Source organism: Rhamphochromis sp. 'chilingali' (assembly GCF_963969265.1).
Source record: "Rhamphochromis sp. 'chilingali' genome assembly, chromosome: 10".
In the NCBI taxonomy this organism is placed as follows: Eukaryota; Metazoa; Chordata; class Actinopteri; order Cichliformes; family Cichlidae; genus Rhamphochromis; species Rhamphochromis sp. 'chilingali'.
Window position 1 is genome coordinate 30,852,967 of NC_137937.1, and position 17,539 is coordinate 30,870,505.

Sequence of the window (17,539 nt, forward strand, 5' to 3'; positions counted from 1 at the left end):
ATCCCTCCATTCTCCTATATACCGAATCTATTGTATATCTCAAATATTTTCATGCATCATCACTTTTAAAAATATTATTAATGAACAACATGCTGCTTAGTTAAGTTTAGACAGGTTAGTTTTGTCAGGTTTTGTTTTATTATGGTACTGGACTGATTGAACAGCAGCACACACCTGAAAAGATATGCTTCCAGTGGTAAAACAGTGCCACCTTGTGGTGAATACCTTTGTTACAGCTTGCAGGGGGCAATTACAAAAAGTACCTTTAGACAAAACAGGATTTACAGAGAGCCAGTCTCCATATGAGTATATAGAAGAAAAGCTCTGAGATTCTGTAAGAGGAGACAAGGGGTGTCAAGCCTCTCCTTTGGTCAACTCACAAAACCAGTGCTGACTGCAGGTTAGGGTTAGTCAGTGGTGCTAGTTTATAAGGTGGGGGAAGCCTGCAGTCAGCCGAGACTTAAATGGTCACTTGGATGAGTGATGAGTGAATGTTTTCCCCACTGAAAACACTACGTCCAGATTAACAGAATAATTTTTTTGTGATATAACCTTTTTGTGTACATTGTGTACAACCAGTTTTGACTTGATAATGTCAGTACTGGGTAAAAACTGTTTGAGTCCTCAATGTATCTTTCCAGGAAGTGATGCCTACATAAATGAAAACAGGATTGATCCTTAAAAAAACCTGTTCATTTTCTGTGCCAACCAATAATCTATAGAAAATTTCTAGCTCCTTCACTTTGAGGAGGTCACCGGCTCCCACCTGAGCGGCTGACTGCAATCAAAGAGTGCAAACTGAGCGAGATGACTCACCTCTCCTCAAGTTCCTGTGTCTGTGCCACTTGGTTTGTGATTTTAAGCCTGAGCACTCGTTTAATATACGAGGACGTTGCATGTTAAAAGAAAAGAATATATAGATTAACCTTGATAAATAAGGGTTATTTGGTATATACTAGCTAGTATTAGCAGCGTTTACAGTAAAAAAAAAAACAGTGACGTATTTAACTACACTGAACAAATACCAAATAATCGTGTTGGCTCAGTCAAATGGCGAGTAGAGGGCAGCTACACTCTCTTTGGCATTTGCACAGAGCTAGCTAGTAGGCTATCCTCTTTCGATTAACGCCAAACAAAATTACGAATAGAAAATGAGATATCACACAGGTTAATTTTTGAGTAAGTTACTTGGTTTATCTTAATGGCGTTGAATTAATGAAAGGAGGTAAACTCTGAAAACAGGCCAGAGTTCGGGATTTTCTTTTCGCCTCTCGCTTCACAAGCGTACATGCAGAGACTCCTCTTTACGCATAAGTGGTCTTTGTTAGAAGGAAACCACAACTGAGCTGCACCACGGGGAAAAACCAAGACGACGCTGTAGGCGTGTCTGTCAACTTTATCATTTCTTTCAGGAAGTAGACATATTTTATTTCTCGTGCCATAACTTTTCTTTTGCGTGCGATAGAAACACGTTGATGGTGAGCTTTGGTTGAGGAACTGTCATGTCGGACTCTTTGGAACGGTCCACGAAGATCAACTCGTTGAAGGAGCCGGTTGTGAAGAGGCTGTGTGAGGTGCTGGACAAATCCAGCACTAAAGGATGGCGAAAACTTGGAGAGATTGTTGGCAATGATAGACGGTTTAAAGTCAGGTGGGTTAAACATTACTATTAGTACTTGTACTTAGCAAATGACCAGAAATCATTGCATGCATACACTTAACCACCGGTTTATTTATTAAAGCTAATGGAGACTAATGCGATTAACTTTCATTATAGTTACACTGTTCGGTTTGGTGGTTATTGTCAATTTTATGTTGTGGTTTATATTAAAAAATAAAGGTGTAGAGTATGTAATACAGTAATGCACAATTAACCTGTATATTTTCTGGCATAAATAAATATGTAACTCCAAGTTAATAAAATCAAGAAACCCTCATTGAGAGATTAAATTGGACAAATATTTGTTTTTCCTTACAGCGTCTTCCAGGTTAATGGCAGTTAATGAAACTATCAATCAAAAGTGTAGGGTCCAGTCATTATTTATATGCAGTTTTATTAACAAATAATGATGATGACTAATGTTTGCCTCTGTTTTTTTCATCCTAGCTGTTACTGTACAGCTGTAACATTATCATATGATATCACACCTGCCTAATATCACTATTACACCGTGTGTTTGAGTACATATATTCCCCGTACAGTGCAGTCTGCTTATAAGATGAAATATGCATTATTATACCAAAACAGCAGCCAAAACTTAAAAAACAACGTGGCTCAATCAAATAAGTACAAACTAAATAAGCTCAGACAAGTGTAAAATAGCACAAAAGAAGGGAGTTCAGGTAAATAGAGAATCACAAAAACTGAACAGCAAGACATATCAGCTCTTAAATATAACTTATTAAGGAGCTTTGTAATAAGCTTCAACAAATACAAGTGTTACGGTATGACACTAACATCTATCTGTTAGATAAAGTGTTTCACTGATTGTGCACTAAGCAGTGCAGATGGTTTAAAGATTATCATTAATTTGCCTTTCTTTTAAATTTGTGTAAACTTATTCCCTTATCTTTGTCTAACAGTTTCTTATGATCTGAGTTTTCGTGTGTGAAAATGGTAAAGACGAGTTTTACTGTAATACGATTTGAAATATGAAATGCTGACAATCACCTACATGTTTTCCAGCTCGGACGACATGGAGATGTGCTCGCTGAAGGTGCTGGAGCTGGAGGGAAGCCCGAGTCTCATGCTGCTAAGGCTGATGGGAGAGCGAGGCTGCACCACAGGCCATCTGATGGACTACCTCCAAACTTTAGGCAACTCAGAGGCTCTGCAGTGCCTGAAACCGCCAGGTAGAGTAAAACCACATCGATGCTGCTATGTTGTCAATCATGCAGGTTAATCTTCACTTTCTGCATTCTTTTTATTTCTCATCTGAAGCTCGCAGTTCATTGTGCTGTTTGGATGAAACTTATAGGCACCACAAAGTTCTGCTGTATACAGTCCATCTAAATCAGTGTAAATTCACAGTAATTATCCTGTACATGTGCAGCCCTCCAGATCCTCATTCAGCCCCAGTCTGTATCCATTATATGTGGCCACAATCTGCGGCTCAGCTGCCATGCTGTGGGCAAGTCTCCAGTACAGTACCAGTGGTTCAAATCTAAGGAAGAGGTGAGTTCCTCTGACGCGCACACACACACACACACACACACACACACACACACACACACACACACACACACACACACACACACACACACACATTGAATTTTTTCTGACTTTAAATTGAAGTACTTGCGTTAAAACCTCTTTAGCGTTTTTTCACACATTCACTGCAGCCATAACTTTACTAACTTTACTAGAAATGACACAACTGAAATGCATGTGAGATCAAAAATGTCCAACATGGTCTGATCAAACATTAAATGGTGTTTAAACCGACAACTTCCTAGTACAAAGTCCACCTGCATGATCCGGTAAATTCACCACTAGTGAGTCCTGCGGTTGCATTCTCTTCTCAGTCAGGACTTTCCCATAAAACAGAGTATTTCCAATAGTGAGAAGACATGATTACCCTATCATCGATGCAGTAAATAGCACTGTTGTTTCATCATAGTTAATGGGTGATCCTAAATAAGTGGTTAAGAAACTTACCTGAATCTCTTCCTATAGCGCAGGGATGTTTTTTAGTGAGCTGAGCAACTCATAAAGGTGCACAGTTGCAATTGTCTGCATGTGTCAGCGTCAGCATGCATTCAGTCTTGTGACGCCATGCTGAAAGGGATACATAAGTGTTACTCATTCTGACTTGAAGGATGTAACTTTTACATCCTTCATCATCATGTCACTGTTGTATGAAACACTTCCTTCCTTCATCATGGGTGCTCAATCATAGAAAAAGACACATTCAGATGCTGTCGTATTATTAGGAGGAAGGAGCTCATGTCTAAGTTTCTACCCAAAGCTTTGATCTTTTCTAATGAGTTTGTGTTTTGGTTTTAGTTTATTTTCACTCAGTTTACAGAGTGGTTTTGCTCATTGTGTTGTGTAGTTAATGTTTAAATTTCATTAGTGTCAGTGTTGTTTGTGTGTTTTTAATGATTATAAGGAGGCTGTTTGTCAGCCTCTTCAGCCTGATTTCCCTAAATGAACTAACAGACTAAAACTAAGGACATTAGTTTTATAAATACACAATTTTTTTCCAATCTTTTTTCAAGACACTAAATGTAATTTTAGGTAACTGCAAGGTTATTTTAAAAAATATTTTTCCCCAAACTGTTAACTTTGCCTCACGGTCTCTGAAATGCATTTCCTTAAGCAGTACTTCCTGGCAGAAGTCTTTAAGGAAGTCAGGATTTTAAGCAGTGAGTCACAAACTTGAGCTGAAGTACAAAATTAACAAGTTTGGGCTTGAAGTGATCTCAATCAGCACCTTTTTCAAATAGAAACAGTGCTCCTTATGCCCTGCTTGCTCCTGATCTTGTGATGTAAAAGACTTTATCATCCCTTTTTGGATTTCAGCGACTCATAAAGATCATTGACAGTAGAAGATCAAAGAAAGACAAAGCTCACAGGCCCAAGTTGAGAAAAATGCATATACCTTCCAGTTTATTATGTCCATAATGATGACATAATGTTTCCATCATGCAGAGTTTTCAGGCATTAGATAAAATGACTGTGGTGTCGAAATTGTCTCACTTCTGAGCTGGGAACAACCTTGTAAACTAATAAATGTGGTTTTCAAACTTCAGGTTCCAAACAGCTTCTCCCCAGACTTGGTAATAAGTCCAGTCCAGATGAAGGATGCTGGTTTTTACATCTGCAGAGTCAACTGTGGAGATGCCTTTGAGTTCAGCCACTGGGCTCAGGTGGATGTCCTGAATGTCACCTTGTGTTACGGTAAGATTGTGCAGGTTTATATTCAGTAGATCTGTCCAAAAATCATATTCAGTTAAGGTGATGTTTGATGTTACAGCTCTGATTGTATATATTTCACATCTCTGGGCTTTAGGAGTTGAATTACATCACTGTCTATATGCTGTCCGCTGTGTGGATAGAAGAAATTAAGTTATCAGGTCATGATTCACCTCATGAGCCATGACAAAAACTGAAAGAGACACAGTTTAAATTAAAAGTATTAACTGAAAAGAGGTTATGAGGTCAGTGTTGTCAGCATCTCAGCAGGTGGAGTTAAAATGGTGAGTGTAAGAGCGGGGATTGGGAACTCAAGGGCCGGTGTCCTGCAGGTTTTAGATATCATCCTGGGTCACCACATCTGAATCAAACAATTAGTTCATTACCAGGCCTGTGGAGAACTTCGAGACATGTTGAGGAGGTAATGTAGCCATTTAAATCAGCTGTGTTGGATCGAGGACACATCTAAAACCTGTAGGACACTGGCGCTTGAGACCTGGAGTTCCCCCACGCCTGGTGTCAGGTGTTGTACTATGCAAAACTATATTAAAAGGTTGAAGCAGGCAAAACAAGTAACATAATGCTGGGTAGATAAGAGAGAGAGAGGGATACAGCTCAAATGCTGGAAACTGACCAAGTGCTCCCATTTGCATTGATTGACTCCGCCTACCAAAAAACCTCCAAAAACACATCAACTCTGGCCAAGACAGGAGGGCTGTCATGAGTTCTTACTGTTAGAGAAAGGGCCTTTTTTGTAGAGCCGTTGGTAATCTTATCTCCAGTTAAAGCTAAAACATTGAAGTTTCTTTAGCAGCGTTTGTGAATGGCTTTAGCGTGATGCAGAAGTGATTTTGTAATTCCTGTGGTTAATTGCTGTGGTTATTAGCATAAATGCGCTAAATATTAATTCTGCGCTACAGCTGCTCAGCCAAGAATCTCAAGAATCTAGCGTGTGTGCGAATTAGCGCGGTGTTAAACACTGCACTCTTGTTACATCACAATTGTTACAGATTAGTTATAAGACCAAAAGCTCTTGTCTATTCAATGCAAAGCAGCAGTGATTGACAGTTTGTTGTTATATTGTTTGGATAGCAGGCGAAGTATTTCATAATCCAGAGCCACGCCTGCTGGTACACATCTTGAATGTGTGGTACTAGAGAAGAAGTTTAAGTGTGGAATTTAAATCCTCAAAAAAGGACCAGTGACTGTGATCGTTCTGACCTGATGCCTTGCAGTGTGCGCTAGCTATATACTGTGCACATAGCTAGCACACTTGCAATATTTAATACATATGCTCTTCAGATGTTTGTCTTTTATGAGTTTTTTTTTACTTCCTTCCAGCTACCCTGTGCTCCTGTGCTTGGAATATGAAAATAACATGGATGCTGTGACGAAGATGTGGCCTTATTGCTCAAAGCTAATAAATGGCACACTACAAGCTTTTGTCACTGTAAAATAGCTTTGCCTGATTTGGTTGACTGTTAATAAAAATAACTTTCCCAGCTAACCTATATCCCTCTTTGAGGACAACAACCAACAGTTGCAACCTAATAATGTACTAGTAATTAAATAACATAAAAAACAGTATGCAAAATCTTGCAGTTTACACAGTTAATCAGAAGTTTCTTTCTTGGTGTTGTGTACAAAGGTTTTCTCCAGTATTCCAACATTTTATTCTGACTTTATGTAGATTTTCTCCATTGAAAACAAATGATTCATCACTGAGATATTATTAGTGTTTGAAGCTCACTGACCTCAGTTTCCTGTTCTTTGTCTGAACAGGACTTGTTTATTTTTGCGGGACCTGAAACTCTGTCACTTTTTCCAGCTCAAATGGGAATCCTTTAACGGATGAAGAATACGTTATGCAGTGCTGTGTGTAATTGTCTTCTTTCCTCACATCATCAGGGCAGAGTTATCACTTTTTAGATGGTCGACAAAAGGTGGTGATCCAGCCTCAGTCCCAGCGGCTACATGTTGGGGAAGATTTGCAGCTGGAATGCGGAGCCGTGGGACGGCCGATTCCTCGATACCAGTGGCACAGAAATGGAGTCCCAATTCCGAATTCTACAAAGAGGAAACTCATGGTGAGAGGATATGGGAAGAAATGTTTTTCTTTTATTGCTTGTTTGTGTGTGTGTGTGTGTGTGTGTGTGTGTGTGTGTGTGTGTGTGTGTGTGTGTGTGTGTGTGTGTGTGTGTGTGTGTGTGTGTGTGTGTGTGTTTGAGACATTAAAACTGTTGTGGCATAACTGTGTGTATATTTCAGATTCCTCACGTGATGCAGGAACAACAAGGCAGGTATCGCTGTGAGATCAGCAGCAGCTCTGAGAGAATGTGGACCAATGAAGTTGATGTTGTGATAGGTATGTCACACTTGAAGACATTTTGTTTAAAATTACTATTGAACCAGTTTCATTGTCATCATATTTGAGCGATTATTTGCCTCTGTTCTTAACTGAAAGCACCAAGGATATCAGTCCAGATTTCAGGGGCAATGGAGTGCTCTGAAGGTAGAGTTGAAGGCACTGGTGCATGGTGTTTTAAATTGGGTAACAGTTAGCAGGTGTTAGCTGCATGCGAATGGAAATCACAACTTCATTCAGATTGCATGTGGATCGTGGTCTTGGATTATTCTCACTAATCAGCACAAAACTCACATGCATGCTTTCTGATTGTACTAAAATCAATCCTTCCTGTCATCTTTAATGCATTTCATATTTATCTGTGGTACTTAATGAAGTGATCCAATTCAACCACTCATCGTGTTTCTCTGTCTGTGTGACAGAGCTCGATTGCTGTATGGGGAAAAATGTCTGCAGCACTAAGTTGTGGTTACGTGTCCATTACGTGTGATGATGACTGTTGCAGTCCCACACTCAGCATCCTTTGACTGTTACAAATACTCACAAAGAAACATTTAGACCACCAAATAGTTTCTGTGTATCATTCTGTTGTTTTTTCAATTATTGTGGTTTTTGTGGCTCTGTGGGTCATGCTAATTTTGTACTCTCTACTTCAGTTGTAGAGATTGAGGGGAACTAGGAGTGACATGACACAGTGTTTGCTACTGCGGGAAAAAAAAACAACCTACGAGCTTCCAGCATCATTTAAAAAGTGTTTACTCATTTAAACAAGTTGTTTTTCTGGCCAGATTGGAAGTAAAAAAAAAAAGAAATCTGTGTAAAAATGTTTCTGAAACACATCATTTAAATCCAGTGGTGTAGTATCCCACTGTGGACCACTATGAGAACAGTTGCAAGCCATTTTAAGTTGAATGCTCAGTCACATTTATTTGAGCTGAATCAGATGCAACAGGGGAAAATATTACTTAAATACTGAAACAATAAATGCTTTTTGCTCACTGTTTCATGCATCTGTTTGCTTCCCCTGAATCTCTGTAGAGTCTATAAATGAAATGTAGACAAAGAGCAGACTGATCATGTGTCCTTGTGCACAAAGAGACGTTAGCAGATTACTTCAGTGTTGGTTTTGGTCTTTTCTTTCTTATTAATTCTGAATATTATTACTATTACTTTTATTACTATTAAGTTTCACCCTTTCATTTAACTAATCAGTTTTGTACGCTAAACTTGAGTGATAATGATATTTTTTTTTCCTAGATGACATTTACGCCATTGGAGAAGGTAAGAGGAACCACGCGCAGCAAGCATAGACATCAAATATTTCTCTTAAACAGCACTTCCTATGTTATGCTTGGCTTTGTGTTGACTTTCTTGTTGTTTTTTAGGTTCCAATGAATTCTTCCTAAACAGTATTCCTGAACAACTTTATGGTGAGTGTCTTTATGCAGGACTGATAGCTGGTGCACAGTTCCTCTACTTTGCATGTGCGATACTACTGCGATCAGTTTCAGTCTCAGTACTTACGCCAACACAAAGATGTGAAACCTTCTTGTAGCACAGTGTTAGCAGCCACACACAAGGACAAAATAACACTTTGCAGCATCATGCACTAAACACCAGAGAATAACACCCACTAAAAAAAGCTACTCACCAAAAAAGGAAAAGCTTCACAAAAGGCTGGCGTGTTTTATGACATCAGCGTGATAATAATGTCACTGTTGTATGAAACACTTCCTTCCTTCCTCCCTCCATTTCTTGGTTATTATGATTCTTATCATCTCTACCTCAGTTTCTAGTTTGTGCAAACAATAAACCACAAATGCTGTGAATGTATGTAAATTTCCCGTTTCTTCTGATGGATGTTTTTCTTGCTCTAACATGTACTGTGCAGCCATGCAAAAAAAATAGGAACTGCCATTGGAAATCATTGTTTATTGTAGTCTAACTGAACAAACGATCCTGTGCAAAACAGTACCAGCAGATTTACTCAAATAAGGACAGGAAAAAAACATGGACTTTGTTGTCATTTACATGATATTAAAAGTAAGCAAAGCAGATGAGTCGTATGTGGGGGAAAAAGGAAAGCCCCTGCGTTATAACACCTTTAAACCGATACTACTTAACGTCATGTTCCAGTGAACTTTGCCTTTGTTCTGATGTTCGCTACACACCTGTAAGGTTTCATAACTGGATTTTGCACCGTTGTCACACATGTCGCTTCCGCCTTCAGTTATTTTCTGTTTCCACTTCACTTTCCAGTTCTGAAACCATGTATGTCATTGATTTTTGGATGGTATTCCTTTTATTACATTCATCATTTTCTCCCTTTCATGTGTTTGATCCCAGCAACTGACAAAGTGGCCCTGCTGATCGGAAACCTGTCTTACCAGAACCACCCGCAGCTTAAAGCTCCAATGGTGGATGTTTATGATCTCACTAACCTCCTGCGGCAGCTAAACTTCAAGGTGGTTTCGCTACTAGACCTCACAGAGTCAGAGATGAGAAATGCTGTAGATGAGTTTCTACTGCTGCTTCACAAAGGAGTCTATGGTACGTTTGCATTTGACTTACCTCTGAGCGGTTTGGGCCATTGTTTCAGCCCAGAAGGTGACAGAAATATACGGATCCCAAAACACAGCATGAAAGAGAAACACTACCATTTTAATCCTTCTAATCTAAGCATAAACAATATTTAGATAAAATAAGAAAATATAAATGAATGCATAGCATTTTCAAGATTATTTATAACTTAACAAATGTTATTCTAATTAAATAAACATTAAATAACAACAGTAAAAAAAGCTGTATGCAACCAGATCTTGTATCTCTCAGCTGCCTGACTGAAATGCCGACTTTCCTCTTTAGGTCTGCTGTACTATGCTGGTCACGGATATGAAAACTATGGAAACAGTTTCATGGTGCCAGTAGATGCTCCAAATCCGTACCGCTCAGCCAACTGTTTGTGTGTGCAGAGCATCCTTAAACTGATGCAGGAAAAGGAGACGGACCTCAATGTTTTTCTGCTGGACATGTGCAGGAAGAGGTGAGTGCTAGAGTCATTCAGAAAAAATCAAGAGAACACAGATCATCACTGTATAACACACAGTCAGTTAAACCGCCGGGGTATCCGTCTGTCCTGCTACAAAGCAGGAAACATTGTGAACCCATTTTAGCAGCGTTGGTTCAAATAAAAGTGATACCAGTGGCACTGAGCAGGTAACAAGAAGACATCGCCCCCAAAAGGAAAGGTTGCACAAGTGGCCGTTACTGACCACTGCTATAACTGCATTGAGGCAACAGTTTTGGTGCTATATAAATAAAATTGAACTGAATTGCTCTCTCCTCGTCCCTCCTGACTGATTCTCTCTAGTTTTGGTGTTTGTTAGTGGCATTGTCACTGCTCATACCATGAGATGGTATCTACAGCCCATTCAGGGTGCACAGGTAGTCCACCTTCTCCAGGATGGCACATCTGTATGTGTCATCACAAGAAGGTTTGCTGTGTCTCCCGACACAGTCTCAAGATTGTGGAGGGTGTAGCAGAAGATTCACACCGAGCACATGTGACAAAGTATCTGGAGACACCTTGGTGAACAATATGCCTGTAACATCATCCAACATGATTTGTTTGTATTGGGTCAGTGTTGGTCTGGGGAGGCATATCCTTTGAAGATCAGACCTAAACATGCTAGCCAGCACTACACTGATTGCTGTTTGGTATGGGGATAAAAGACCATGTGTCAAATTAAGCCACGGACTATCCAGGAGCTCTCGATGTCCTGATCCAGGTCTGTGAGAAGATCAAACAGGATGTAATCCGGCATCTCATTACGAGCATGTACGTCGACCTTCAAGACCCAATGTCTGCTTTGAGTGTTCCTCTAATTTTCTTTGAGCACTGCATATATTCTGTTTTCTTTAAGAAAAGGACAGTTAGGAAACTATTGTCTCTCTAGCTTAAAGTTTAGAAAGTATCAAAATTTTACATATTTATTTTCAGGAATATTCACGATGACAGCACTTCAAACGTCGTCCTGAGGGTTACCGCCAACATTGTCTTTGGATATGCTACGTAAGTCCATAAATTAACTTCATACATGGTTTTGGTTTCCCAGATATGAAGTGTTGAATTATTTGTTTGGCTGTTCAGGTGCCAAGATGCAGAGGCCTTTGAGCTGAGCTCCACCGGCTTCACCAACGGTGTGTTTGTCAAGTTTCTGAAGAAGCGCCTGCTGGATGACGAGAAGATCACTGTGGTGCTGGACAGAGTCGCCGAGGGTAAGAAACAACACAAAAGTACAGCATATGCTAACATCAGAGACAATGTAGGAAGCACTTAGTTAAAAGATGATCAGCAGAGCATTTTGAATCCTTTGGCAAAATTTAAATTAAATTGCATTTCAGTTACTGTGTTTCCTGCAGGATGTGTTTCAGCGGTCAGTTTAATGAAAAGAATAAAACAATTTAATTAAACGTATTCTGCTTTCCATTATTCTTCCATGCTTGTTGGCTAATGGAGTTTCCTTCAAGGACCCACAAGTTTATGATCCATTAGCTTTTGTTAAATTAAAAATCCAATGCCTCTCAACTCCCAATGCAATGTTTTTACCGTAAATGTCGGGCTATAAGCCGCTACTTTTTGCACAAGCTTTGAACCCTGCGGCTTTTAGTCAGGTGCGGCTTTTCTATGGATTGTCCGTGATTTTTGTCATATCGTAAGACGATTTGTTTTGTGTGTTCCGCTGTTGTACGGCACTACGTTGCCTGGCGGAAGGATCGGGGTTCAAGAGTGGTATGTTAGTCACATGTCCGTCCGCCAGGCAACGTAGTGCCGTACGAAGTAGCGCGAAAAACAAACTTCAAAGTAGCGCTACGCGTTCAGCGGGAGTCGTGGATGATGAGCGGCGATAAACTTGCAAGTTATGCCCAAAAAGCAAGTTATGCCCAACTCCACCGGTGGATTCTGACAGCGTGGAAAAGTGTGAAAACATCCACGATCACCAACGGATTTTGAAGGGCTGGACTGCTGCATGATGGAGAGGAGGACACCGCCACGGCCCTTCTGAGGCTGTTCGACTCTGACACTGACAATGAGGATTTCTTTGGTTTTGAAAGTGACAACGAAGGAGAGAAGAAGAGTGGATGACGAAGCCATCATGAGCCTGTTTGTATCCGACACTGGAGGAGAGGACTTTGGTGGTTTTAGTGCGTAGGAAGAAGAGAAAGATGGTGGTGAATGACTGACTTTTCTTCTTGTTAAAGCTGTGTCACTGCACCTGAGCCTAAAAGGTAGGCCGAATCTATTGTTCTGGTGTGCTGTAGGTTATTGTTATGTACTACATGTGCAAATATGTACCCATAACTTGTTTTTCAAAATATTAATAAAAGTGATGTCTCCAAACAGCCATCTCTTTCCTGACAATTCCCTTTGTGCATATTCTCTTACATATGATAAGTCAACATTGAAACACCTGCGGCTTTTGGTCAGGTGCGGCTAATGTATGTACAAAACAGGATTTTCCCCTGATTTTAGCTTGTGCGGCTAATATTTAGGTGCGCTTTGTAGTCCGGGAAATACGGTAATCTGATTGCGTTTCAGGTCATGTAAGGATGTTTTGGCTTTTTGTGTTATAATAACTGCAGACTGTCTGATTTATGTTTTGTGCACAGATATGGGCCAGTTTGACGCTACAAAGGGGAAGCAGGCTCTGGAGATCCGCAGCAGTCTGTCGGAGAGGAGAGCGCTGACGGATCCTATTTTGCCCGGAGACAGCGCTGATCTCGCTCATGCCCACAGCCGACAGTGGGCAAAAGCTCACGGTGAGTTTAGTACTAGAGATTTAAAGCATTTTTTTTATATGTTAAAAACCTTATTTGCCTATGGCAGCTCAGAACTGGAGGCTCAGTCAGATTTTTACAAATGGTGAAAAAGTGCTCAGCTTATACTGGTAGAAACTTGGTGAAGGGGCAACAATCAGTAGAGTGAGAGACGCACCCTGTAACAGCCACGGTGCCTCTTCTAGTATTTGCCCCTACAATGGAGAAGTCATTCGCTCTTACTGTTGTAAATCTTGCTTTCACAGTGTCTGAGGGGGACCCAGTTCCTCTAAATATTGTCCCAACCTGTTAGGTTTCTCACTTTAAATGCTGCTTTTTCTTTCGTGCCTGTTTTATTTGTGGCATTTGAGAGAGAAGCAGTGAAAGCATTCAGTATTTTACAAACTAAAGACATTTTTGGTGAATGAGTGATATATATTTGACATATTGTTGTGTTAGTCATTATTTAGTTGTACTAAAAGGACTGTAATGCATATTTAGCATTTTTCTTTCAATTCTTTTAGGCACAAGGGCAATGTAAAAACAAAAAACTATTCACACACACGATTAATAATAATAAAGCTGTTATTATTAATCTTTGGGACATGGGAGTCAAAGTTTTTCAGTTTTCATTTTAAGTAAATGGTTACAGGTGGACTTTCGGTCAAATGTATGCAAACTTAAATGTATGTGAGTCTAAATTCGTTTCTGTATTTTACTGCAGAACTTCCTGAGAGTATGTGTCTCAACTTTGACTGCGGCGCTCAGATTAAGTTGGGCTTCGCTGCGGAGTTCTCCAATGTGCTCGTGATTTACACTCACATCGTTAAGAAACCTACAGACATGTCCTTCTGTCAAGCACACGTCACTGACTTCTCACAGGTATGCTCTCATGAATCTGAAAGCAGAACATACATTTGTATCTGTCTATCACTAAGCAGTGAAGGAGAAGTTACACCATAAGTGTCTGTAAATATGCAACTTTTTCTGTTTGTGAAAACTCCCTTAGGACCTTGATGTGGATCCTAAATTGATGAATAGAGAAACTCCAGAGGAGACAGGGATCTACCTCCTGTCCAGCAGTCTGCCGCAACACTGTCTCTACACCAGACTCAGCTCACTGCAGAAGCTTAGGGTAAGAATTATAAATATTTACAGTATATCGCTTAGTGTGCTAGATTTCGGAGCTGGACATAACTGGAGGAAATATAGAGTGCTGGATCCAGCTAACATCATGGTTAATTTGAGGTCTGAGACTGGTGAGCTGATCGGAGCGTAGTGGGATGTGTTTCATGGAGTTTTAACTATACTCGCACTTCCCAGGCCACAGTGTGAATGTAACTGGCTTTTTTCTGGTTGATGGATAAGTTGATCTGAGGAGTAGGAATAGATGTGGAGATATTACACAAAGGGTGGAGCAATCCCTAACGTGTGTCTGGATATTAAGCTACCAGCTGTGGAGTGCATTCATGTTACTTGCTGAGGGAATTATATCCTTTCAATCCTGTTGCTGTTTGAATTCAGCTTGAATTTAGTTTGAATGAGTACACATTTGCTATTCTTTCCATCAGAGGTCATCCAAATGAATAACTGTGATGAATGTTTATGGAAAATTAATGATTTCTCCTGACCACCTTCTGCACCACTTAATGGATAGGCAGAGAAGCTTTGTATAACATCTGTAACATCTGCTCCGCTGCTACATCGACATCTGCGGATAATCTTTACTCTTCAGCTATAAAAGATGATGGTTAATGGTCAGGGTCACAACATGTTGATGTCAGAGATCAACGAATGTGAAAATCAAATTTGTTGAAAATCAAATAGGATTTTCACATGTGGATCTTCTAGGAGGCTGTGAGGCATTATTAAATGCTGTATTTGTATAGCACTTTACACATTCAGTCATCCACCCATTCACACACTGGTGATGGCAAGCTACATGTAGCCACAGCCACCCCAGATTATGATTTATTAAGATCTTCTCCTCTTGCTAATCCTCGCTAATCTCTGATCTAATAGATATAGTGATGTTTGCGTGTGTAAAGGAAAAGTCATTAAACTTTTCCTCTTGTATAGATAAACTATTGAATAGTTGACACATAGAAAACTTATAGGATCACTGGAAGTAGGAGGATTTACCTGGTCACCATAAAGTTTATTCACAGTTGTTAAGATGATTTATAATTCAGAAATTATTTGATGTGGTTTCATTTTGTGCTACAACAGCTTTGAGTGTTGATTAATACAACTTTTTGTGTGCTAACACCTCATGCAACAGGAGGAGCTGGTCTTCACCGTGTGCCTTCAGGGAACCTTCACTGCTATGGACGACGATCATCCGATCCACTGGACGAAAAGCGTCAACATTGGAAAGCCGCTGATAGCCCGACTGGATCTCCACCGGGCCATGCGGCGAAACAGCTGCCTGCAGACCTGCCTGATGCCCCACAGTCCATCCCACAGCCCCTGTCACAGCCCTGGACCCGAACACCGCCACCACCTCTATCACGGGTCACACCAGGCCCAGGACTACAACCGCCTCTCCCCGCAGCATCGCTATTTGGACATCGGTGAGCATCTGCAGGGCGCAGTTGGAGGCTGCGGGGATATCTACTATGAAAATCTCAGCCAGTGTCGCTATGACCCACCGTACACCTCCGGTGGGCTTTCGAGCTCACCAGGCAGGCTCAGCATTCCCATAGAGACCACAGACGACATCAACGAGCTGCAGACTGTGTTCATCAACAGTCTGCAGCTACAGCCACAGTGAGACAGAATAGAAGCTTTAAATGTCTGTAGTTCTGAATCTATATTACTGCTGCTCTTGTTGTTACATATGTCAAATGTATATTTTATACATCGGTTGTTTCAGAAAGTGTTATGCTGACCTTTGTAAATCTGTTTTGAGAACTGAAAACATGTATTTGAGTAAACTGACTAATAGGTCCTCATGTAACAGTATTTCAGAGACTTAAAAATAGAGCTGAAACTATTTTTCTTAGCCAGATGCATTTAAACTACAAACTAGGTGGGCATTAAAATAAAAACGGTACATGGTATGCATTTTATCAAATAAACCTGAGAAAAAGAGGTGGTTTACATCCATGTTTGTATTCCTGTATTTATAATTATTACTTATACATTTGTGACTTGGCAGCTTTTTTGGTATTATATATGAAGGTTAAGGGTGGTGCAGTGGTTAGCACTCTTGCCTCACAGCAAAAGTCTTGGGTCTTGGGTTTGAATCCACCAGCTGGATGAGGAATTTGTGTGTATTTTTATGTTCTCTCTGCTTTCACTGTGTAAATATATGAATGGGTTAACTGGTGATATATCATTACAGCCATCAAATACTGGTTCAAAAAGTATAATTCTATAATATTATTTTCCTCTGAATTGTAGAAATAGCATAAATTGGAAATAATCTTATAGTGGATCGCCCTTTCCTTATTTTATCTTACATATATACCATTAAAGTATATATGTAAGATATGGCCCTCATTTATAAAGTGCTTTACAAACCTGAACATTACGGCTAACCCTGGATTTTCCCGTTTGAATGCAACTAGCCAAACAGCGAAGAGCCACTTACTGCTGAAGAGACAGAGTGAAAGTGAACAGTAAATCCTTAACATAAAACTCATTGTTGCAATGGGAGACAGCACAGATGTGATCAACTTAAACTGAATTTTAGTTTTAGTGACCTTATTTTCCTCTGCGTTATCGATTCTGTCACTAGTTTCGGAACCAACCAACCACACGAGACTTTAACCCCTTAGTTATTAAACCTGGCTTCAGTTTCTGAGAGTAGGGCCCAACAGTGCAGCATTTCTTGTCCCCTTTAGTCATGACTTCTAATTAGTATAGATCACTTTATGTAGAGTGCAACACGTGGTTACAATCAAGTAACTTATTAGAATTTAAATCCATCCATCCATTCATTCACTTCCGCATATCCTTTGCTGGAGTGGAGGGGTGCTGGAGCCAGCTGTCATAGGGCGAGAGGCGGGGTACACACTGGACAAGTCGCCAACAGTGCTAACCACCATGCTAACCACCGGGCTGCTCCAAAATATTCATACTTTTGGAGTGGGAGATCGAGTTCATAAGTAACGTTTACAAGGCGTGTGGCAGGTAGTCACTTGAGTATTGTTTTTAATTTGATTGTGTGTGTTACTGGGAAGTCATATAAGGCTGGTTTACTATAAAACTTGGAGCTGAAAATGAGCCTTAAAGTACCTTAAACATATATTAATGACTCATGTTTGTTAATTTCTACTACTGATCTCTAACAATACACCTGAAATAAAAACAATCAAACCAACAAAAAAAAAAACAACCCCAAAAATTAGTTACCTATGTTTTTCTGTTTATTTTTATTGACTCCCTCAGGATGGCAGCAGAACACCTCTCTGCTGTCAGCCTCTGTCTCTGAG

The 17,539-nt window shown here is 40.1% G+C and overlaps 1 protein-coding gene across 1 annotated transcript; it reads left to right on the forward strand.

Moving 5' to 3' along the window:
• Positions 1-1,303: 1,303 nt before the first annotated feature.
• On the forward strand, positions 1,304-17,343 carry malt1 (MALT paracaspase 1). Its single transcript, XM_080893558.1, has 17 exons — positions 1,304-1,651; positions 2,687-2,853; positions 3,054-3,175; positions 4,756-4,903; positions 6,827-7,005; positions 7,187-7,283; positions 7,383-7,430; positions 8,541-8,564; positions 8,669-8,713; positions 9,630-9,833; positions 10,149-10,326; positions 11,284-11,355; positions 11,434-11,561; positions 12,954-13,103; positions 13,825-13,982; positions 14,110-14,235; positions 15,382-17,343. The coding sequence occupies exons 1-17, from the start codon at positions 1,503-1,505 to the stop codon at positions 15,871-15,873; spliced, it is 2,487 nt and encodes an 828-aa protein (XP_080749684.1). The 5' UTR covers positions 1,304-1,502; the 3' UTR covers positions 15,874-17,343.
• The last annotated feature ends 196 nt before the right edge of the window (positions 17,344-17,539 follow it).